General features: G+C 37.3%; 1 protein-coding gene across 2 annotated transcripts in view; it reads left to right on the top strand.

The window, feature by feature from the left end:
• The window catches only part of DNAJC13 (DnaJ heat shock protein family (Hsp40) member C13), a 51,887-nt gene that overhangs the window by 8,586 nt on the left and 20,066 nt on the right, over positions 1–23,235 (top strand). The window contains exons 3-33 of one of the 2 annotated variants that reach the window (XM_042888308.1): positions 1,296–1,371; positions 1,845–1,994; positions 2,378–2,419; positions 3,001–3,201; positions 4,287–4,493; positions 4,571–4,666; positions 4,790–4,881; positions 5,649–5,815; positions 5,911–5,990; positions 6,070–6,239; positions 7,117–7,216; positions 7,456–7,563; positions 7,976–8,131; positions 8,871–8,927; positions 10,222–10,343; positions 11,479–11,554; positions 12,555–12,650; positions 12,791–12,934; positions 14,180–14,194; positions 14,856–14,938; positions 16,088–16,241; positions 18,281–18,384; positions 18,458–18,617; positions 19,243–19,305; positions 19,629–19,730; positions 19,865–19,969; positions 20,652–20,854; positions 21,297–21,381; positions 21,581–21,735; positions 22,273–22,318; positions 22,556–22,710. In XM_042888308.1, the coding sequence (XP_042744242.1) occupies positions 1,296–1,371; positions 1,845–1,994; positions 2,378–2,419; positions 3,001–3,201; positions 4,287–4,493; positions 4,571–4,666; positions 4,790–4,881; positions 5,649–5,815; positions 5,911–5,990; positions 6,070–6,239; positions 7,117–7,216; positions 7,456–7,563; positions 7,976–8,131; positions 8,871–8,927; positions 10,222–10,343; positions 11,479–11,554; positions 12,555–12,650; positions 12,791–12,934; positions 14,180–14,194; positions 14,856–14,938; positions 16,088–16,241; positions 18,281–18,384; positions 18,458–18,617; positions 19,243–19,305; positions 19,629–19,730; positions 19,865–19,969; positions 20,652–20,854; positions 21,297–21,381; positions 21,581–21,735; positions 22,273–22,318; positions 22,556–22,710 (3,570 nt within the window). The remainder of the gene's footprint in view (positions 1–1,295; positions 1,372–1,844; positions 1,995–2,377; positions 2,420–3,000; positions 3,202–4,286; positions 4,494–4,570; positions 4,667–4,789; positions 4,882–5,648; positions 5,816–5,910; positions 5,991–6,069; positions 6,240–7,116; positions 7,217–7,455; positions 7,564–7,975; positions 8,132–8,870; positions 8,928–10,221; positions 10,344–11,478; positions 11,555–12,554; positions 12,651–12,790; positions 12,935–14,179; positions 14,195–14,855; positions 14,939–16,087; positions 16,242–18,280; positions 18,385–18,457; positions 18,618–19,242; positions 19,306–19,628; positions 19,731–19,864; positions 19,970–20,651; positions 20,855–21,296; positions 21,382–21,580; positions 21,736–22,272; positions 22,319–22,555; positions 22,711–23,235) is intronic. The other variant, XM_042888309.1, reaches the window with a different exon arrangement.

Here is a 23,235-nt window from a genome sequence, read left to right as displayed (position 1 = left end):
GTAATAGCTTCAGATGTTCATTGCCACTTCTCTTGACCTGCTTCTTAAATGATATAGTAACATATTAAATAAGGAAAATTCAACTGTATGGAAAATCATGTGGGCTTTTCTAATAAGTCTAGTTAGCTATTCAGTTAATCTCTTACCTGTTTCTGCCAAGCCTTGATTTACCAAAAACTTAAATTGCTACACTGGATTTTAGCAAGGACAACCAGCCAAGGTATTCTTATTTTGTTCAGATTCAAAAAAAAGATATCAATGTTCAGGTCCTGTTTCTTTAGTCAAGAGAACTGTGGATTTAACTGGCTTGGTTCAGGTTTGACTTGACTTTCTGGATGGGGCTAATTCCAGGCAGAATTACTCTAGAACTAGAGCTTTGTATGAAGTGTAAGGCATCAGTAATAATCATATGTTTCAAATTCCAGTTACTTACGTTGCAATGCTATTTCAGAAATTTAAGTAGTCTCCTTATGTAGTGTTGTTTCAGGATATGCTGTGTAGATCATGTCTAAGAAATGAAACCATGGTAAAGCTTCACTTTCACACTTATGTATTGAAAATGCTTGTCTTTATTTGGTGCCTCTTGGTTTTGATGTGTCTGAAATAGGCCCAGTGACCTTGCTACAGCTGTTTTTATACACTATGGATGTCAGTATTTAATGTGCCTGTGAAATAGGTGTAAAATGACTAGCCATGTATCAAACTTAAGCTGCTGCAATGTGAATCATTCTGGATATAGTAGTTTTAGCTTTCCTCAAAGTGAAGAAAACTAGGTTTGGCTTAGTAGCACTTAAACTTGTTACAGTGTTGTGACCAGGTGTGCAAATGGGATTATTTCATATTACAACTTCAGTCTGAGACAGCTTCACATTGGTCATTGATGCTGCTGCTTATTTAGGTCTTATTTCAGTTATTTTTTTAGGTGATATTTCAGTAACTTTGCTTGGGAAATGCCTGTTGCATTGCAATATTGTTTTAAATTTTTTTAAAAATGTTTCTAAATACTATGTCACTAGCAGCTTAAATTGACCTCCAGAAGTCTGTGATTGCTAACTTCAATACAACTACTTCAGTCACTACAGTGGATGAACATCTTTTCTAGATCAGGGTTTCCCTGTTCTTGTACTGCAGCATGCTTTTCTATGGCATAAAACGAGGAATGTGACATACTCTAGAACCAACCATTATCCATTTCCTAACAACGGCTTGTATGCAGCACATTAATTTAATGTCTGCAGTTGAAGAGGACTTGTATTTGATTTTTGGAAGAACTAACATATTCTTTCTTATTTTAGGTATAAGAGAGTCTTTTCAGTTGGAACTCACGCCATCACCACGTACAATCCAAACACTCTAGAAGTTACAAATCAGGTAACTGTTCCTTTTGAACATGGTTATTTAGAATTGCTTTCTGACTTCTATACACTATCCAGTGTGCATAGTGGCATTCTGTCTTCAGAAGCTACAGTCTCGTGGGATCTGAGTGGAGACAAGAGAGCTGCAGCAGAAACAAAAACTGGTGTTGCCTTCGCTAGCTCTAAAAATATCCAGTGGTTTCTTTTTTTTGTGCTATTAGGCAACTTAATAGCCAGGAAACGATAGTTTGCTTTTGGATGTGCTGTTAGAAATGAACTGGGATAAGTTTTATTACTGTAAGGCTGTATCCCTGAAGGGACTTGGGGCGTTTACTTACTTTAGTAAGTATCAAATAGAAAGCTCAAGCTAAAACTGTCACCTTGTATGCCAGCTATTGTCTCATTACAGCAACTGACTTGGTAATTACAGGTATTAAGGAGTTGTAAGTGGAGATGTAGTTTTAACCTAATTAACTTTCAATTGTCTAGTGGCCTTATGGAGATATCTGTAGTATTTCTCCTGTTGGAAAAGGACAAGGAACAGAATTTAGTCTAACTTTTCGCAAAGGGAGTGGAAAAAAGTCTGAAACTCTGAAGTTTTCCACCGAGCACAGAACAGAACTCCTAACAGAGGCACTGGTAAGTTATCTTTCTTCAAACAAGCAGTAATTCCTTGATTATCGTTACAGTCTGTGGTGGCTTACTGGTGGTTTACTGTGTTTTCTTTCCTTATGTAAAAAGTTGAGAAGCCAGTTGTCTTTTGAGCTGTTACATTGATGTTCTCAATCTAGTGCCTGTTGCAGCAACTAGTGTAGCATAGGTAGCAAGTAAAGCTACAAATACTGGATATGTTAAACTGCACTGAAATGGTGAATCTTCAAGGAGGCTTAGTTAATATCACTTAAAATGACACATCAGGTGTGCCAGTTTAAATGTAGACTTCCTGGATAGATCAACTACAATATTTGCATTCATTTGTGGCTATTTTTTTATTATTATTATTATTTTTTTTTTTTTAACAGAGATTCAGGACAGACTTCTCAGAAGGAAAAATCACAGGACGGGTAAAGTATCTTGCTTGTCTGGTTCACATGCTCTTTAATGGAATGATTTAAAGATTTCTGCATTGTTCTTGGAAGTTATGTCTGTGCTACGTGTGCTACTTTAAATAGCTCTTGTAAATCTGGACCTGAAGTTTCGCTTTGAGCCAGTTCTGCTTTTTCTCAATAGCAATGAGAATCCTTTGAATGGCACAGTAGTTTGAGTTCTCTTCCCTTAGTCCTAGCCTCACTGTGGTACATACAGTGAATGTCATTGGCTGAACAGCATCTTGTGTGATAAGTAATTTCTTAACTATCCACAGATGCATGTAGTCTGTTGCTATACTGCTTTCTACAGCAAGATAAAGTTCTTAGGATTGCTGTTTTCTCTTCAAAATGTGTTGCTTAAACTTGGACTGTTGTGATTTCCTTGCCAGTAGGTAGCTACCTTCCCTTAATTCAGTGTTATCATTATAGATAAGAGCAGTGAGGGAAGTTATATAATTTTTTTGAACTTTACTCCCACACTACTTAAAAATTGAAAAATTATTGCTATGTAGTAAAGGTGTGTTTGTGGAAATGCCTAAAAGTAGCTCTCACTGCAGAGGTACAACTGTTACAAACACCACTGGAGTGATACAAGGAAGTCTGTGATTCTGGAAGTGACTCCTGGAGGTATTGACCAAATCGATCCTGCAACAAATAAAGTCCTGTGCTCCTATGACTACAGAAACATAGAAGGCTTTGTTGATATTGCTGGCTATCAAGGAGGCTTCTGTATCCTCTATGGAGGATTTAGTAGATTGGTAAGTACTGAAACAACATCTTGGTATTGTATTAGGATGTTTCTATCTGCATATTCAATAGTGAGGCTTCAGTTTGAACAAAGTATGTGCAGCTGTGGGATACGGCTGTGGATCCTCATGGTTTGCTGACAGGTTTTAAATATTTTTTTTCCACAGGAGTGAGAAATCAAAGCATTTGAGAACAGCATGTGGGGCTTTTGCTAATTGCATGTGAAAACTGGAGTGTAAAATAATACTGGTGTATGGGTAGTGAACATAAATGCTCTGTCTATGTAGGATTTGCTGACAGTTCACAAAGGTGCAGAAGTGGCAGGCAGCACTGCTAATGTAACTAATTGATGCAAGTATTCAGGAATAGATTGGTCATTGATGCTGCTGCTTATTTAGGTCTTATTTCAGTTATTTTTTAGGTGATATTTCAGTAACTTTGCTTGGGAAATGCCTGTTGCATTGCAATATTGTTTTAAAATTTTAAAAAATGTTTCTAAATACTATGTCACTAGCGACTTAAATTGACCTCCAGAAATTTGTGATTGCTAACTTCAATACCACTACTTCAGTCACTACAGTGGATGAACATCTTTTCTAGATCAGGGTTTCCCTGTTCTTGTACTGCAGCATGCTTTTTTATGTCATAAAACTAGGAATGTGACACTCTAGAACCAACCCAGCAAGATCAGATAGTGGCCCTACAGAGATAGCTCACAAGGCTGCCACACTGAGGTTCCTTCTGGCTCCTCACTTTTCCCAGCCTGTTGCCAAGAGTGGAAAAAAGATTGCGTAGACACTTACTTTAATGCTAGTATGTGGGAGGATATCACTTAGGAATATATATTTTATATATATAATAGCCTTTAGAAATATGTGTTTAATTTTTTTTGAGAAGGAAATTTAAACCTAGTCATTGATATCTTTTGTAATAAATACCTTTTCTCTTTATACACCTAACAAAGGCAACCCTAGCTAGCCCAGCTGCTGGGAAGATTTTCCACTGTTAAGCACATATATAATGAAGGATTATGTACAGAACTGTGATTTCTTGTGGTGTGCCACATATTTTACCTGTTTCTTGTCAAAACTTGCAGCACCTGTTCGCATCTGAGCAAAGGGAGGAAATTATCAAAAGTGCAATAGAGCATGCTGGCAACTTCATAGGCATCTCTCTGCGGATAAGGAAAGAATCCTTAGAATTTGAGCAATACTTGAATCTTCGCTTTGGAAAATACAGCAATGATGAATCTATAACGTCTTTAGCAGAGTTTGTTGTCCAGAAAATAACACCTAGACACTTGGTAAGGGTATCACGCTTACCTAACTTAGTTTCTCTGAAGTGCTATGAATTCTATCCTAATATATCCTTTTTCTTAAGGAACCTGTGAAAAGAGTACTAGCTCTTACAGAAGCTTGCTTAGTTGAACGGGATCCAGCTACCTATAACATTGTGACTTTGAAACCTTTGGGTGAGGTAAGAGTAAACCTTCTGTAGTAACTCTCTTTCAAGTTGAAGCTCTAACAGTACGATTTGAATAATGTGTATAAGGTATTTACAGATTATAAAAATAACTATGAATATGATTTGTTTTTCTAGGTGTTTGCAATAGTATGTGACTGTGAAAATCCCCAGCTTTTTACCATTGAATTTATCAAAGGACAAATTCGGAAATACTCTTCAACAGAAAGGTATCTGGAGTTCCAATGGATTATGAGTTCAGGTGTTTGTCTCTGTAGTGTTCTGGAGTTTCAGCCTCCAGAAACTGACCCTGGAAGGTGTTAATGTTTTGTTATCCTCGTGATCTACCACTCATAAATCAGGATTTGTTACAGAATCCAAATCTCTCCCCTTTACGTTCATCTGAACTTCAAGTATGTTTTCAAATAATGATGTAAGGGTGTTCAAGAGTTTAAAAAGAAAAGAAGGTTGTTTCTTGTAAACAGTATTGTTCTGTGCTTGTTGTTCTAGGTTAGGCTGTAAAGTAAGTGAAAATAAAGCGTTATTGAAGTAGAGAGTAATATGAGAACTGTAAAGAAGACAGCTCAAAGGCTCGACGCAGATTTAGTTGATTATACTTGAAACAACCAAAAGAATATTAGTCCTGAGTGTGGTTGCAGTTGTAATGCAGTGTAATCCTGCTAAGTGAGATTTTGTTGAAAGGAGAAGGAGGAATCAAATTCAACGCATGTAACACATTCACAGATAATCTAGAGTTGATCCCTTTAGTGGAAGACTGCAGTTGTCTGTAATTGATATAAGACAGTTCTGTTCATACAGTGGGGAAATGTACATTAGAAAGTTAGACTTCTTCTGGAGGTGTAGGTGTTAGCAATGCTATTGATAGAGCATCCATGTAATGCTGCTGTTCATTTTCTTCTTGATTTCTGTTTTGACCATCTTTCTTTTAGCACCACTACTCTGATCTAACTTCTGGCATGTTTTTTTCCCAACCCAGAGATTCCCTCCTAGCTAGTTTGCTGGATGGAGCGAGAGCTTCTGGTAATAGGGATGTCTGTGTGAAAATGACCTCCACACAAAAAGGCCAACGCTGGGGATTACTCAGTATGCCTGTAGATGAAGAAGTAGAGAGCCTTCATTTGAGGTTTTTGGCTGCTCCTCCAAGTAAGCTGAAGCTTATTATGTTGTTTTATAATGCTCTTTTAACTATCCAGATGCTTAGTCAGATGCTGCATACTTACATTTGTATCTTCTTCCAGATGGTAACTTTGCAGATGCTGTATTCAGATTCAATGCTAACATTTCCTACAGTGGAGTACTACATGCAGTTACGCAGGATGTAAGAACAAATCCTCTGCCCTTCCTCTTAAGATGCTGTTAATGCATAAGTATATTAATAATTCTTACTCCTTAACTAGGGTCTATTCTCAGAAAACAAGGAGAAACTCATTAATAATGCCATAACAGCACTGCTCTCACAAGAAGGAGATACTGCAGCATCTAATGCAGAGCTCGAAAGCCAATTCCAAGCAGTAAGAAGACTGGTGGCTTCAAAAGCAGGCTTCCTTGCCTTTACTCAACTTCCAAAGTAAGTGAGAAGTCTCTTATGCTTGGAAGCAGTGGTGAAAACAGTTGTGGGGGGTGGTGGTGGTATTGTTTGATCTTTTTTTTGTCTGTTGTCAAAAGGTGAGAATTTGACATAAGGCTCCTTCTGAAAGACTGAAAGTTTGTGCATATCATCATTCCCAGTACTTTAAGGCTGTTATTAGGCTTTCATGTAAATTAAGAACCCTAAGTGGTCACTAGTTTGTCAAGCTGGTATTTCTTTCCTAAATACTCTCCCTTAAGGGTCAAATACCATTCAGTGATTTTTTTTAATTTTTTTTTTTTCCTAGACAAAATACTTCTACAGTGCACCTTCATCTGTCCTTGAAGTAGATACTTCAAGCATAAGGAGCAATGTTGATGTTATTGCTATCTTCAGTTCAACATTAAATTTTATCTTATAAGTTGAGCTGTGCTCCTGCAGTAATAAGTATAGGCTTCTCAGGGTTTGTCTTAGTTGGCTAGCATAAGGAAACAGAAAAAAATGTTTAGTGTTCTTCTGAAAAATGAAATTCTTCAGAACACTTTCTGATTTCAGATTAATGGGGCCACTGAATGACATGAAGAGTAACATACATAGTCTGAGACCTTTAAAAAAATGTGATATTTTTTGTGTGAAGTGTCTTGCATTAATGCTATACGAATATAACTGGTTTTTGTGATTGCACTGCATATTGTCAACAGTGAAGTCTAATGTTAATGTGCCCCTACCAAGCAATGCAAAATTTCTATAAACATCAGGGTTTTGGTTTGCCAAATGCAGTGTGAACAGGCTGCTTCTGGTCCATGACTGGACTTTCAACTTAGAAACACTCCCATCTGATCTCAATAGTTTTTGCTTTTTTTTGCTCTTTCAAAAGGTTTAGAGAACGATTAGGAATGAAGGTTGTGAAGGCCCTCAAAAGGAACAATGATGGAGTAACCCATGCTTCTATTGACATGCTCTGTGCTCTTATGTGTGTAAGTATTAAGTTCTAATATCTTTCACTTTGTAATATGTGATTTCAAGCTAAAAGCTGTAGAAATAAGGACTGCAGCTTAGCTGGAAGTGTGCTCAGACATAAAGTAACTTGAGATAATATTTTCTCAGTATGCTTGGACCCGCAGTAATACGTGTGTGGCTTCTGCACTATGGCTGTTAATAATTTGGGGTTGAAATGATGATGTTTTGTTGATCTTTTTTTTTTTTCTTCCTATAGCCCATGCATGATGACTATGACTTGAGGCAGGAACAGCTGAACAAAGCTTCCCTTCTCTTTTCAAAGAAATTTCTAGAAAACCTGCTAGAGAAATTTAATTCCCATGTGGTAAGTCAGGTTTTGAAACCCATAGCTTCAAGTGTTTTTCCCAATTGCTGTGGAAACAATCATGCTTGGCTATATCTTTCAGTGTCCAGGTACCCAGGATTAAATGCAGAAACCATGGAATAGTTTCAGTGTTAAATCTGTTTGGGTCTGAGCAGGGTAGAAAGGTAGCTGTCTGTACTGAAGAATCTGGGGAATGTCATATAAAACAAAAAAAAAAGTGTGTTTAATATGAAAGGCAGGGTGCTCCATTTAACTAAGATGGTAGCATTAACTGGTACTTACTGACTTAAAGCTTAGAAAAAGTAATTTGCAATACACTCATATATGGGATTCTGAATCTTTGGTATGTTCTAGGAGTCAATACTTTGTCATTACTCTGAGTAATATGGCAGTGTTTTTCTGCTAATTCCAGGATCATGGGACAGGTGCTCTAGTAATTAGTTCACTTCTGGACTTCCTGACATTTGCCCTATGTGCTCCGTATAGTGAGACTACTGAAGGGCAGCAGTTTGACATGTTGTTGGAAATGGTGGCAACTAATGGAAGAACACTATTTAAGCTCTTTCAGGTGAGACTTGGGAATTATTATTCTGCTGTCTGAAATAAGAACGACTTCAGTCCTGCTACTGCTTAAAATGCAGATTTTTCTCTCAATTTCTTAAAGAGGAAACCTTATTGTTAACTGCTTATAATGCTGAGTATGTATTATCGGACACGTCAATTAGTAAATATGAATTGTTCTTGCTCTACTGACATTAATTAGTAAGTAAGTATGAATTTTAATGTCATTAGAGTAAGAAATTAGTATGATTTTTTTTTTCTGGCTCTACTGAAAGACAAGTCTGTTCTACTGCTCAGCTCATTAATGCGCTTAAACTTTATCCACCTTAAATTTTTCTGTTTGTTGCTTTATCTTGAGATGTTCACTTGAGGGAACATCTGAAGATAGTGAATGATGTGCTAAATCATTGCAAAATAGAGTTATCTGAGGTGTGTTTCTGGAAATACCTTAAAATATGAGTTGGATAGTAAGCTAGATCATCTTCCTGTCAACTTTGTTTCTCTTGAGTAAGAGTTAGAAGCATTAGCTTCTTCAGTAGAAGTCCAACTGATGCCTGCTTGACAGAATCTTGTTTAAAGGTGTAGGACTGGAACTCTTCCTAGGGCTAACTTTCACAAAACTACAATTAATTTTTGCCCGGAGCTGGAGTTAAGAGGATCTGTATGGATGAGTTAAGGAGACTGAATCACTTGGATAACCTAGTCTTTGAATTTTGCAGTAATTGTTTTTCAACTTTCTGTTTTAGCACCCTTCCATGGCAATTGTGAAAGGAGCAGGTTTGGTCATGAAGGCAATAATAGAGGTGAGATTCAGTAGTGTTATTTGGATACTGAATACGCATTGCTTATTTCAGAACTGCAATCTCAATGTTTTCTCAACAATACCTGATGTTAATGTTACATTAGCTTCTCCATTGTTTTGAGGGGGAGGTTAAAGAAGAGAATTAATTCTGGGTGTTTTGATATAGCAACTTGGTTTATTTTGCACTTGAGAGTTTAGAAGGCATGCAGGTTGGGACACTAGGTAGTGCCTTGCATGTTTTCATACTGCAGTCAAGGTCTGGCTGTTAATATTGTATGTAGCTCAATCACATACCTTAGAACCACTAGACTTGTCCTGCATGTTAAAGAGGGTATCTTAGGGAGAATAAGCCATATTTGGGTTGTTTTTTTTTTTTTAAATAAATGGCCAGATGGAATGGGAAACTGGAATTTGCAGGCAGCAGTGTTCCAGAGAAAGTTAGTTATGTCAGCCTCTGTTCTTTTTCTTGCTTTAATGAAGGATTTGACTTGGATAGCTTCCATACCAGAGCTATATCATGATGCATGGGCCAAGTCCATAGTTCTGGAGGCGTGCTCATGGTTGTTGTATTGTGACCTTGCTAACTGACTCTCAGCGCTCAGGTCTTAAGTTAGAGCCTCACTGTCACAACAGCTTATGCATCTGAATTGCATCTAGTGGTTTATTGGAATGGAAGTGAATGAACACTTGAAATAGAGATGTTGTAAACCTGCAAGTTTCCACTGATACACCAGATAGTGTTAGCTAAATGTGGTTATACTGTTCTCAGCGACTCTTGTCGTTTGAACTAAAGAGGGGCATGGCCAAGTAAAAATAGAACAATCAGTTATTCATTGCAGCCAACATATTTTGGATGAGTGGCTTTTATCCATGTGGTTGTCTAAAGCAGAGAGCCCAAGCCATTATTAGAAATAGTTCCTATCAACCAAATTCAAGCAACAATTACTTGTGGCTGTCATTTACTTACTTTTTTTTAATCCTGACTTGCAATTGTAGCGTGAGGGTGGTAATTATAAACGTATAACTGATCTATCATAGGAGCTGTCTTACACATCTTCACTTACCCAGTTACTGTCCTCATGGGTAGAACTACCAGTCATCTGGTCCTTGACTTTACTCCAACTGATCATTTGCTGTTGAAAACTTGCAGTTAAAGCACACTGTAATGTAGCTTCAGGCATTTAGGTATTAGTTGACATAGCTGATGGTCAAGAAGGTCTTGGAACTGTAGACTAAGATAAAAACAGCTTAACTAAGATTCTTTCTCTAGTAATCATCTTGCCCTGTTTCCAAAGGAAGGAGACAAAGAGATTGCTACCAAAATGCAAGATCTTGCTCTCAGTGAAGGTGCCTTACCTCGTCACTTGCATACTGCTATGTTTACAATAAGCACAGATCAGAGGATGCTTACTAATAGGTATGTCAGTCTCACTTGATATATCATGTTTAAAAAGTCTTAAGTAATGGCCTAGCTCACACTGGATACATTGGGAGCTCAGGAAAGAATTCTTGCAATCCTTTAGAATGATATTTTCTTCAGCAGATGGAATGTTTAATTAGAGCAAACTTGACCTGAGACTGCAGCCAAAATGATTTTGTTTCTTTGCCAAATTGGGACTCAGGTTGTTCATGAAAAGCTCCAATTTTATTTTGTTTTGCTTTTCTTGAAAATATTCAGAGAAAGAAAAAGCGAGTGGAATATTTTGAACTTGCAAAAAGGCTCAGCTTTGTTAGGCAACTGCATAAATCCTAGTATGCATACCTCGGGCATCTTGCATGCAGTTAGTATCAACAACCCTGTCTGAGAGAAGTTGCCTCAGCAGAAATTGTTCCATAAATTCAGCAATGAGTAGAAGTTGCTAAAAGCAGGTCTGAGGGCACGCAGATCAGAATGGGGGAATCGACTGAATTATCACTCCTAATATAAGACTATAGAAGATATGCACCTTATTGAAGCACTAGAAGTTGCTGAAGCAGTGCAGTAACCAGTGAAACTTATTGCCGTTCTGTCTTTCAGAAGAGAGATAGCATGAAACCCTCCATCATTATGAGTTCTGTTTGGAGTAATGCTTTAGTTTAACACATTAGAACCATCATTGACAAACACTGGCAGAAAGTGTCAGTTGGCATAGAAGGCAGGCTTCCAGAGGAGGCTATCCTAGCCAACAACTGGTATTAAGGACTTCAACTAGAGCAGCTAAGAACTTTAAATCTAACTGTAACTTAAGATCAACTGGATAAACTTACACCTAAATTAGGCATTTAGTTTCTGCTCTATTGCTCAAGTGTTCTTCTAGGACTAGATCAAAAAGCATGGGCTGCTACTGTTCCACTAATTTCACTAGAATTTCTTAAAGCCAACACATCAAAGCATGCTGAGCATATACTTGAATTGGAACAAGATATTGCTTTGTGCTCTTACGCACTTAAGACCACAAACCTCTTGCTCATCTTCATTTCACCAGCATGGTAAGGGTATAGATTTCTGTAGTTTATAAAGCTATATAAAATACTAACTTGCAGGATTTTTTCCTCTCAATGACTTTTTTCAGGCAGCTAAGTAGACATTTGGTTGGCCTCTGGACAGCTGAGAACAAAACTGCTATGAACCTGCTGAAACGTATTTTGGTAAGCAAAAATGGAATATAGACAGAGTAATATTGAAATCTGCTGCAGTACTAGGAAATTTGAAATATGCTATAGTTAAAACATCTGCTTTTCCATCAGGGGAGGGATTTGCAGCCAGCAAGACCAGCAGTCTGGCATCTATTTGAAGGATACTGATGGCCTGTAGAAAATACACAAATTCTTATGTTACTCTCCAGCCACTCTTAAAAATAACAATAATAATAATAATAATAATGTTCAACACAATAGTGTCTGACTTTCTTAATTGAAAGAACAAAAATGTGGGTGATGTGGTAAACAGTGGTCCCTAGTGCTTAGTGCTTATAAGGGTTAAATGCAACAGTTCTGCTTATGCTTTCAGGCCTTTCTAGCTTTGGTTGCTCATAACTCTGCTACATTTACATATTGGCTGATACTTCCTGTGTTGTTTCACTCTTGCAGCTTTTCAGAGGAGTTCTTTAAGTTGCTTCAGTGAAACTAGTTTATCAAGTAGTGTTGTAAGGAATTATTAAATCTGGAGAAATGATGCTTAGAATAACTGATAGAAATTTTTAATTTCTATCTTTGGCAAAGTGGGCTGTCCTTTTTCTTGGTCACTGACTTCCAGAAAGCTTAGTCAAATGAGAAAATTGTCTCTCATGTCATGTGTCCATATGAGAGGTCATGCCTGGGTCCTTCTCAGTGTTCACCTGCCTCAGTACTGCTGTAGGATCTCCTCATTTCTTTCTGCAGTCCTCAGCTTCAACAAGCTCTCTTTTAAGCAATAGGTTATAGGCAAAAGAGCTCTTTTGTACCTAAGCTTAATTACTTGTCTGTTGAGGATGGTAGCATTTCACTAATACAAACCAAAAGCTGCTTCAACTTTACAAACTTGGTTTAGACAGAATATTCATCCTGTTTCGAAGTTTTCTATTTTAAAGAAAGCATTTTGTTGCCTACTGTAATGTTTTTCAGTTTCTTCAGTTGCAGCTGTGTTCACACTGGTTTTAAATATTTTTAGCCACCAGGTTTGCTGGCATACCTTGACAGTACTGATCCTGTTCCTGAAAAAGATGCTGATAGGATGCATGTTAGAGATAACTTAAAAATAGCAACTGTAAGTAAATGCACCTGTATTACCTTCCATTCAGATGTGTATTTTGTTTTTTAATGCAGAAATTTAAATATTGCACTGATTTGCATCTAACATGTTATGTGTAGCTGCAAGTTTATTAACTAATGGTATTTATTCTGCAGGATCAATATGGCAAGTTTAATAAAGTGCCAGAGTGGCAGAGACTAGCTGGAAAAGCTGCTAAAGAAGTTGAAAAATTTGCCAAAGAGAAAGTGGATTTAGTCTTGATGCACTGGAGAGATAGAATGGGAATAGCTCAAAAAGAGGTAAAAATACTTAACGCTCTCTCTTAGAGCAACTTTACTAAGCATAGGGAGGAACATCACCATCTCCGTGAAATGATAGCAAAACTTCTAGTAATAGACATGTGGACACAGGAGAAACTTCATTCTTCTGCTTCTGTTTACTAAATTCTGACTTTTACTGGTCTTCATCTTTTGTTAGAAATGAGTTCTAAGAAGAATGCAGTCAACAAATGCATTTGGGATATAGATTAAGCTTTAACTTATTCTTGTTTTAGTGCATCTTACCAAACTGCAGTGCAGCTTATGTGCATCTCTTCCATTTTTAATTATACAGGAGAATAGGAAATTATTTGAAACATAGCAAAAACATCTATATATTCTTCCAAATATAGCCAAACAGCTGTTTACTTCTGAAATGATGTGCTTTGTATGTGGTGGGACCTACTTGAAGCTTAATACTGCCTTGTATTGCATTCCAACAATACAAATTCTTTATCAGTTGAACTTCACTGAAGGTTGACAAAGCTGCACAGCAAGTCAAGTATTTCAGTGCTTAAATTATACAAGATTATGTATAAAACTAAGCTCAACATTGCAGTGGTATATGGTTGCTTTGATCTGAAACAATAATTGAGTAGGAAGTTTCCTTTTTCTCTTATTCTGTTTTTGTGTTCTGTGTGACAGACTTTGAATCATGAGGTGTTTCCCTTTAACTTTCTTTAGTCTCGTGACTAAACTTGTTTTTGTGCGTTCTGGAAATTGAAGCAATCTACAATTCCTTCCTTATAAGGAAGGATGGAAAGAGCAGGGAGTGTGAAGTATTGATCACACCAGTCTTCATACTTCATCTGTTGCAACACTAAGCTTGAACGTGGGAAATCCTTAACTTTGTAAAATGTTGCTAAAGCTTGATGTGCGATGAGGTGCAGAATTTTGATAGATACTCTGCAGAATAATGTTAAACTAGGATCAAAGCAAAGCATGAATGGAAAAAGTGGAAAATGGCAACGTAAAGATGAATTGCACTTCAGGATGTTTTGCAGTATTAGTCTCAGCAAACATCTTTAAGCACCTTGTCTGTATACTGAGCTTAAGTGATTGATTGCTTTTCAGTCCAGGATTCTGAGCTGTTGAATTTTACATACATGCAACTGTAGCTTTGAAAGGGTAGTAGCAAGTTTGTTATTACCACCTTGAATTGGTTCAATGGTTGTGACTTGTTAAACGTTCCTTTTTTCTTTTCTTCCAACTTGGCATTAAAATCAGGACAGAAATAATATGGTGAGTCTGTGTATCTCAGCCATGCGTGTGAATTATGTTGCTCAGACCCTTGTTTGCATGTAGTACATAACACTGATTTAATGCTTGAGCAACCTGGGGAACCTTTCAGCAGCCAAGTCAGGTTTGAGACGTATTTACGTGACTTTCCTTAATTACTTTCTTTCAAGAACTATGTAGTCTTCTGGCATTTTCTCCAGAAGTCAGATTTGGAACTGCTGGTCATGGATTATTATTATTTATTTATTTATTTATTTATTTTGAAACAGTTTTCAAAGCTTTGCTTGCCTGTTTAGCTCAGCATTAACAGTACTGTTGTCTTGCATGGTTATATTAAGTGGTCAGTATGTTAAGCATACTGATTTATGCTGGTAATCTTGCTAGCCCTGAGACTGCTTTGGTGGTGGGAGCTAAGCTTTTCTCAGTGAGAGAGAACTTGCTTTTAAACAACTGACTTGTGAAACAGCTGAAAGTTTCTCTAGCATGATTTAGCATGGTGTAAAATAACACTTGTTAAAGTCTGTTACTGCTACGTACTGGAAAGAGAGCTTATTAATGAGGCTTAACTTAAAGTACAGCTTTAGAAGGAATAAAAACACCAGCTTATTTATTTTAAAGGCAAAATGTGGACTCTGTTAATTTCTTAAATTTGGCTTTTTTGCAGAATATTATTCAAAAGCCAGTGATATTAAGGAAACGACGGCAAAGAATAAAAATAGAAGCAAACTGGGATCTCTTTTACTACAGGTAAAATACTGAAATTAATATGGTGGGAGTCTGATTCAACTTTTTATCTGGATGTATATTTTTAATATCTACTGAGTGCCTCTGGATTGCTTCCAATTGTTGCCTGCCTTGAAATGGTGTATGTGCTTAATAACAGAAACGAAATTGTAAGATAGGTATGGGGAAGGGAAATCTGAAAGCTTCTCTAATGTTTTCAAGCTATGTCTTTTATTACCCCATGAATCAAAAAGGGGTCAACAAGCTACAGGTGCAGGTCTCCATGATGCTGAAGGCTGAAGCAAAGTAACATTACAATATGCTAATATTGTAGAATGTTGATGCATCAACTTGTATGCTCATTGATAAACTATTAACTTGAATAAAAATGAACTTAAGGCTGATGGGGAGAAAATATTTGTATATTGGACTTTAAATAGTGTCACAAGTTCTAAATATAACTTGCTTATCTATGAGTTCTTACAACTGTCCAAGTTTAAAAGGAAGGGGCCTCCATCTGGGGAAAAAAAAAGTGAACATCACTTTTCTTTGGCTGGGAGTGTTGTGAAATGGATTAGTAAAGCCTGACTGTTCAACAGACTTAAGTGTTTGGTGCTTAATGTTTCAAAACATCAAATTATGTGCTCTGTCTCTAAAGAAATACTCCATAAAAGAAGGATTCAACATGCTCCTGATTGTGTATTCAAGTAATGCTCTCAGCCAGTCTCTAGATCCAAGCTTTTCTTTTAAACTGTCACTGGACAGCATCTTCTGACTGTCTTGTGACATCTGAGATACCAACTTTTTCTCCTGCATAAACTACTCTTCTTGTTCAAAATGTGCACAAGCTGTGTGCTTTTTTGCTGCTTTGGGTGGTTGTTCATTTCTAGCCCTTCCTGATATACAGTGAACAGCTTGCAAATACCCAGTTCATCAGCTGCATGCAGATAACTGAGCCAAAAGAGAGGAAATAAATAATGTGCTTTAGATGTCCATGACAACGAAAACAGTGTAAAAGGAAGTGACTGTAATTCTTCTAATAAACTAGAGACTGCTACTGAGTGCCTTCTAATTAAGATTCAGTAATGCTAACCTTCTCTGTCTTGCTAGCTGATTCTTGTCGGCCTTTCAGATGATGTTTGAGGAGTTTTAACTTTGTAATTTCTTTCCTAGATTTCTTCAGGATCATGCTAGATCAAACTTGATTTGGAACTTCAAAACACGGGAAGAACTGAGAGATACTCTTGAGTCTGAAATGAGAGCATTTAATATTGACAGAGAACTTGGTAGTGCTAGTGTTATCTCGTGGAACCATCAGGAGTTTGAGGTAAATGACTCTGTTGGAGAACTTGCATTGTAAAATATGGCTAATTAAATTGTCATTTTTTTGTTTCTAGCTGCCTGAGTACATGTTGTGTTGAAAGTCCCTGGCAGCAAGCTACAATTCTGGGGTTATAGAATAAACTGCCAGAATTTGAGGCTATGGATGGGTTGTATTGTCTGCTGTCAAGCTGAAGAGGTTTCAGTCTTGCTGAGTAATAAGTGACACTTTAAAGATAAATTATACTTGCATAAGAGGAACAAAGGCAAGTTAGTATGATGTTGTTGCCACACTTGTTGTCATACTTGGTTTTGAGTGTTCATGAGACTTGTTTTGGGTAGTTCTGTGAGCCACTTCCTGCTTGCAAGTTTCTACTCTTAATTACCCTAGGAGCACAAGAGATACAGTGGAAATAAAGTACTGATCTGTCAAACCATGAAGTGGTTATGTGGTTAAAACCATGTTGCTCAGTAGATTACAGATGGAAGATTTTTCACATTCTAGGAATAGCAGTACTTGAAGTCAGAACAGCACTGTAAGCTCCTGTTAAGGGATTGATATAATCCTAATTTAGCTTACTCAAAATTGCTTGGCAGATGTTTTCCAGTAACATGCTAATAAACATTTCCTCTACTCTGCTTTTGTGTAAGTACTGTTTTGGTACGTACAGATCTGTGCATGTAACATGTAATAGAGTGAACACAATTGCACTTGAATTCAACTATAAGGTATTCACAGATACTGTCAATACCAACGTTGTCACAGTACAACTTTCATGTTGAAATTTGAGCAGGAGCAAAATAAGTAAAACTACTGCTTTGAGAAATTCTCAGATGTCACATGAGTGTCAGATCTGTTAGAATAGTCACCAAAGTGGAAGAACTACTTTAGGTACTGCACTTATCCCCATCACACCAGACCGAGTAGCTGAATTGGGTTTGTATTGCATCCTTCAGTTATGGGTCAGAAGCAGGCACAGCAGTATCTGCTATCTCAACTCCAATCTCTGCACTTGCAGAGGTGCTAACTGGGGCAGAATCAAAAGCTCAGATTTGAAGCTTTAAAACAGAGTTCCTATACACATTTTGTGCTCCTTCTGTGGCTTGTGCTACTGGAATGTATTGCTTAGCATTCTTGCAGTTACAACCCAGGATATTTTGAGACTGACTTGATGGGGAATCCTGCACTGTGGTCTTAAAACAGCTGCTCTCTGCTTGCTGTTTAAATCAAGACTTTCAGACCATGCTTTTAAGTATTTCAGTTAGCTCACGTAGTGATGACAGAGGCTACTCTACCAGCTGTAGAACGGGTCACGTTGCAAAGAGGGCTGCGGTCTGAGGTTGCTCTGGAAGGTTGCTTGTTACTGAGACCTCATCATATTGTGTCCTATCACTTAATCTGTAGATCACTGTTATGGGGCCACAAAAAGTTGTCTGTAAATAGTAGATAGGAACAACTACTGCAATGAGTGGCTTGTGGTAGATAGTTAGCTATGAATTAGGTGCTTGCCAAATGCTTAAACCATTAAACAGCAAGGCATGTGGTTAAGATGTAATATAGTTGTCCTGAAGTTAATGATGGTTCTCATTAGGCAATTTTACCTCAGTTTCTCTGTGTGTATACTGATGCATCTAGACTTTAATTACCTAGTATAATATCAAGTATTGCTAGCAATTAAGTGATGCTGGTGTTTCATACTTGTAGTAACGTTGAATAAAATATCTTGCAGTGCAGTAACTGCTTATTAAAGCTTGACTCACTGAATATATCATGTTATCCAAGTTGCTAAAAATACTGATGTTAAATGCAAGTTAGTTAAAGACTGGAAGCTGGAATTTCAGTAACATCAGGTACTTCATTTGTTCAGGGAAACAACAGTTGAGCTTAATTAAGGTTTTTATTTTTAGATGTATACTTAAACCACAAATTTGCAAGGGATTTTAATCTTTCTCAGATTATAGGAAATGCATTAATGCATATGCAAGTAAAAACAGTAAGCTTTTTTTTTTTTTTTGGTTCACTGAGTAACCTGTTTTATGTTATAGGTAAAATATGAGTGCCTTTCTGAGGAAATAAAAATAGGGGATTATTATTTGAGATTGTTACTGGAAGAAGACGAAACTGAAGAGAGTGGAGCAATCAAAAAATCGTGAGTTATTACTAAAAACCTTATCTTACCCTGGAGTCTGTTTTTCTTTACTAAAACCTCTTCTCTTTCATAGATATGAATTCTTCAATGAGCTCTACCATCGCTTCTTGCTTACCCCAAAAGTAAATATGAAATGCCTATGTCTGCAAGCGTTGGCCATTGTTTATGGAAGATGTCATGAAGAAATAGGACCGTTTTCAGATACTAAGTATATTGTTGGGATGTTAGAACGGGTAAGAGTTATGGAAAACAATGTGAAACAGTAATTAATGTATAGCTAGTCCAGCATGTGTTGAGATTCTTCAAGTTGCTGTGAAATTTGAAGCGAGCACAAGAAACAAAGCTTCTAAGAGGATGACCTTGTTCCAGGTCGTATTTGGAAATGCTGACTTTAAGAATAATGGCAACAACCTCAGACTTAATGAAATGTTAGCCTTAGATGGACACATGCTATGCATTGCATTTTAATGGTAACTGCTTTGGCCATCCAGTGTGTTTGCTGAATCATGTTTGATAACACATACAACTTTCAAAAATATATCTCCATGTAATCTGAAGAAGGGGGGGTTTTGCTCACATCAGTTTGGGTTTCAGATATGGTTGTTTTAAGTGAAACTGAACCAGTCTCATATTTTGCCTTGATTCTTGTTAGAGCAAAAAAAGATGATGGTAGATAGGAACAGGACTTTTCAATTTCAGTAGCAGAAAGCTGTGCGTAAATAATGCATTTAATAATCAGTGGTATTATTTGGGGCAGGAAAAAAGTAACTGGGTCTTTGTGGGCACAACTGTATTGATTCTTGAAGGTAACTTCTCATATGCTATTAAACACTGATTTGTTCTCTTCTGCTTCAATAGTGCACTGATAGGCTTGAGCGGGATAGACTGATACTGTTTCTCAACAAGTTGATCCTTAATAAGGTAAGGTACACCTGTACAGTTAACAGTTCATGGGTCTTTCAGCTGTATAAAATGGTCTGATGTAGTCATTCAGGTTTAACTTTAAGAAAAAAATCAGATCTCAAAGCAGGCTTTAAAGCTGTGTATTCTTGGTTATGGTAACTGTGGTTTATTGGTGAGAAAGTTGAAGGAAATGTGTAGGTATTCTGGTGGTGATAACATGCTGGGCATTTTAGCTAATGCTTTAAATTTTCTCACAATAGATTCTTGGATAAAACTGTTCAGTACTTGTAACAATTCTTATCTAGAGAATGGTTTTGTTAACTCAGTTCATCCATCAACAGAAAAATGTGAAGGACCTTATGGATTCAAATGGAATTAGAATCCTTGTGGATCTGCTCACTCTAGCACATCTTCACACAAGCAGAGCCACAGTACCTCTGCAGGTATGCAGCCTTTGATTCTTATTATTCGTATATTGCTTTGCTAAAAGGACCACACTTAAAAAAAATCAGTGTTTTTGTTAAATTTCCTGTGGGAATGTGATAGTTGCACTGAAGCTGATCTTACCGATTTCTAGAGCAACGTGATTGAGGCAGCACCTGATATGAAGAGGGAGAGTGAGAAAGAATGGTACTTTGGCAATGCTGACAAAGAAAGGAGTGGTCCTTACAGCTTTCAAGAGGTATTTATCTGCTTCTAACTCAAGTCTGATGGAAGAAATTTCCATCTGGATGATGGGGCATTGTGCCAAGAACCAGGCCTGCTAAGGGTACAGAGGATGTGGGACCAAAGGCCTAGTTGTGAAACAAGTGCTGATGTAAGAGTTGTTACAGCAATTGTCTGTTGTAGCCTATAGCTTCTGTTACATAAATTTTTAGTTCATTTTAAGGGGCAAATCTTAGTTCTCTGTGGTTGGAACTCTCTTCACAGTATGGCAGTAGCTGTGTACCTCAAGTGACTTGGCTCTTCTAACCTAAAAGTTGTAGGTCTCTTTCCTGACTGACTGTTTGGATGAGTGGAAAGAGAAGTAGGGACATGGATGACTTTTTGGTTTGTTTGTTTTTAAATGAGAATTAAAAAAATACAGTGAACTTCCTATGTCTAAATTTTCCAGAAAAGCCTCGATCCATTCTGTTAAAATAGCAGTCACTCTGCCATCTCAGTCACTCTTCCCAATGGCAGATGAAAGCTTTAAATGCCTTTGGCAATACTGTCTATCCTTTTGTGCCCCAATTTTACAGAGACTAATCTGTCTACGTTTCCTTCATATTTACTGACTGGTTCTGTTAGAATTCATGGAACTGTGGTAGAGTCTGCCATTCTCAATGCATGAATCAACTAAATCATCTCTTCTCTTGCAATAGATGCAGGAGCTGTGGGATAGCGGAAAGCTGACTTCAAAAACACGTTGCTGGGCTCAAGGTATGGATGGCTGGCGACCATTACAAGTCATTCCTCAGCTGAAGTGGTGCTTGCTTGCCAGTGGCCAGGCTGTGTTGAATGAGACTGACCTTGCTACCCTTATACTCAACATGCTCATCACAGTGTGTGGATATTTTCCCAGCAGGTAAATACTAGTTGTCAGCTGAAGTGGTTAACTTTCTCCTGCAGACATATAAATGCAAGTTCTGTCTCAAGCTTTTCTTAGAACCCAAGCAGCATGTTAATGAACAGTATTAAAGATCCTTCTAGTATTAGTAACTAGTCCTGTGGTTAAATAGTTTCTAAATGAGACTATTAATATTGTGATAACAACTGCAAGAATCTATGCACAAGCTTTTTACATTCCTAATGCACAGCAGCAGAGCCTTGTTCTGACTGACAGGCTCTTATTTAACTTGGAAATAAGGTGTCTTTGATGTGTAGTATTAAACTATGCTTAGAATGTCTGATTTATTAATGACACTGAATCTGATCTGAATAGCTTGATACTTATGGCTTAATAAGGTTGTTCATTGTTGTGGGAGTAAAGACATGTCTGCTTAATGCATTACCAACTTATTTTTTAGGGATCAAGACAATGCTATCATAAGGCCCTTGCCTAGAGTGAAGAGACTCCTGTCAGATAGTACTTGCCTTCCTCATATCACTCAGGTAATCAACTGTCCAAAAATGCATGGAAATAAGTAAAAGCCTGACTTTGAACTTGTTAGTTTCTGTATGAAGTATTCCTTAAATGAAATGTTAAAGTTGAGTTGCTTGTTCTGAAACTGAATTGGTTAAAACTGGAATTTTTGATAGGTAATTTGAATTCCTTGAGCAACTAATGTAAACGTTCATTCTTTGATTTCAGTTGCTGCTGACTTTTGATCCTATACTTGTGGAAAAAGTTGCTATATTGTTGTTTCATGTCATGCAAGATAACCCTCAGTTACCTCGTTTCTATTTGAGTGGAGTGTTCTTCTTTATCATGATGTACACGGGTTCCAATGTACTTCCTATTGCAAGGTGAGGAAAAAGAATAGCTTAAAATGCCTTGTGACCAGGTTGTACTTGGAATGGCTACTGCTCTAAACAGTCTTGGGGATGTTTTGTTAGAACCAATGTGAGACTGCTGGCAAAAGCTCTCTTCTAAATGAATCATTATCACACAGACAAGTCAGCTGCTAATGTCATGAATTGCTTATGACCCTGCCAGGGAGGGAAGTGTTGTCTTGTTGCATCTATGAAATGATGCAGGAAGGAGTTTGTAGGGAAAGGCTGTCTCTGTCAGCTTCTGTTTTCAGTTGTTTTTATGTGGAAGAAACAAGCTTTTGGGAACAAGGCCTTCAAACTAAAGTGGTGAACATTAGGCAACACTTAAACATGGAAATACTCAGTGGGGTTCCCAAGATTTTGGTGGATTTTTTTCAGATTCATTCAGTGGTTATTGTTACTCTTTTATTTTGAAGTGAATGTGTGGCCAGCTGGATAATATTGCTCTGCTTATCTTTCAGAGATGCTATAAGTATCAATTAAAACAGAAAATACTATTTATTTTCCTAGGTTTTTGAAATATGCACATACAAAGCAAGCCTTCAAGTCTGAAGAAGTGAGTAAATTATAAAAAATAATCTCCTGTTTCCAAGTGGTTTTGCAAGTGACCTGTGGCTGCTTCAACTGTACTTCATGCTTTTCTTCTCAGTTCTTAAGAATTGGAAGGGAGTTCATTAAATTCATTAAGAATCTATAAGGGAGAGGTGGGGGTGGGGATCTTCCAGTTCTGGAGTTGGTTGGGAAGGCTGAATTCAGATTAAATTTGAGATGACAGTGTTGTGTTTTTTCATAGACTAAAAGTCAAGATATAGTTCAAAGAAGTATTCTTGGACATGTTCTTCCTGAAGCAATGGTGTGTTACTTGGAAAATTATGAGCCAGAAAAATTTTCAGAGATATTTCTTGGGGAATTTGACACTCCAGAAGCAATTTGGAGCAATGAAATGAGGTAGCCTTTTCTTTTTTCCTGTCAGAGGGATGAATCTGAACAACTACATCTCATGCTGAATAGGTCTTAAGTTTTAACTTCTCTGAAATCTAAAATAGCTGTTTTCTATGTCTGTACTGCATGCCTTTTTTGCTTCTGCATGGGCAGTGTCCTGTGCTTCTATCAAAAATAACAGGCAAGGAGATTGGCAGAAAGAAGGGAATTTTTTCAGTGATCATCTGACAGTGTTTGACATCTGTGTCGTACTTGAGTTCCTCTCATGTGTGGAGAATACGCTACTTCTGCAGGCTGCATTACACTTGTGTTCATTTACTACTACCACCTGTCTAGGAGAGTCAACTCTAATATTACAATAAATTTTTAAGGTATTTGACAGAGAGATTGAGGGAGGAAAAATGTCATTTTGGGTTATTTTTCAATAGCTTCATGACAGAATAGGACAGTGGTCCCTTCTGTAAGTTGGCATACAACTTGGGGAAATCTTTCTGTTAGAAGTCGTTGAATGCACTTCAGCAGTAACCATAT

Source organism: Lagopus leucura, unplaced genomic scaffold, assembly GCF_019238085.1.
Source record: "Lagopus leucura isolate 7727_CA_CO unplaced genomic scaffold, USGS_WTPT01 Super-Scaffold_100157, whole genome shotgun sequence".
NCBI lineage: Eukaryota > Metazoa > Chordata > Aves > Galliformes > Phasianidae > Lagopus > Lagopus leucura.
This window is presented reverse-complemented; position numbering and strand designations above follow the sequence as displayed.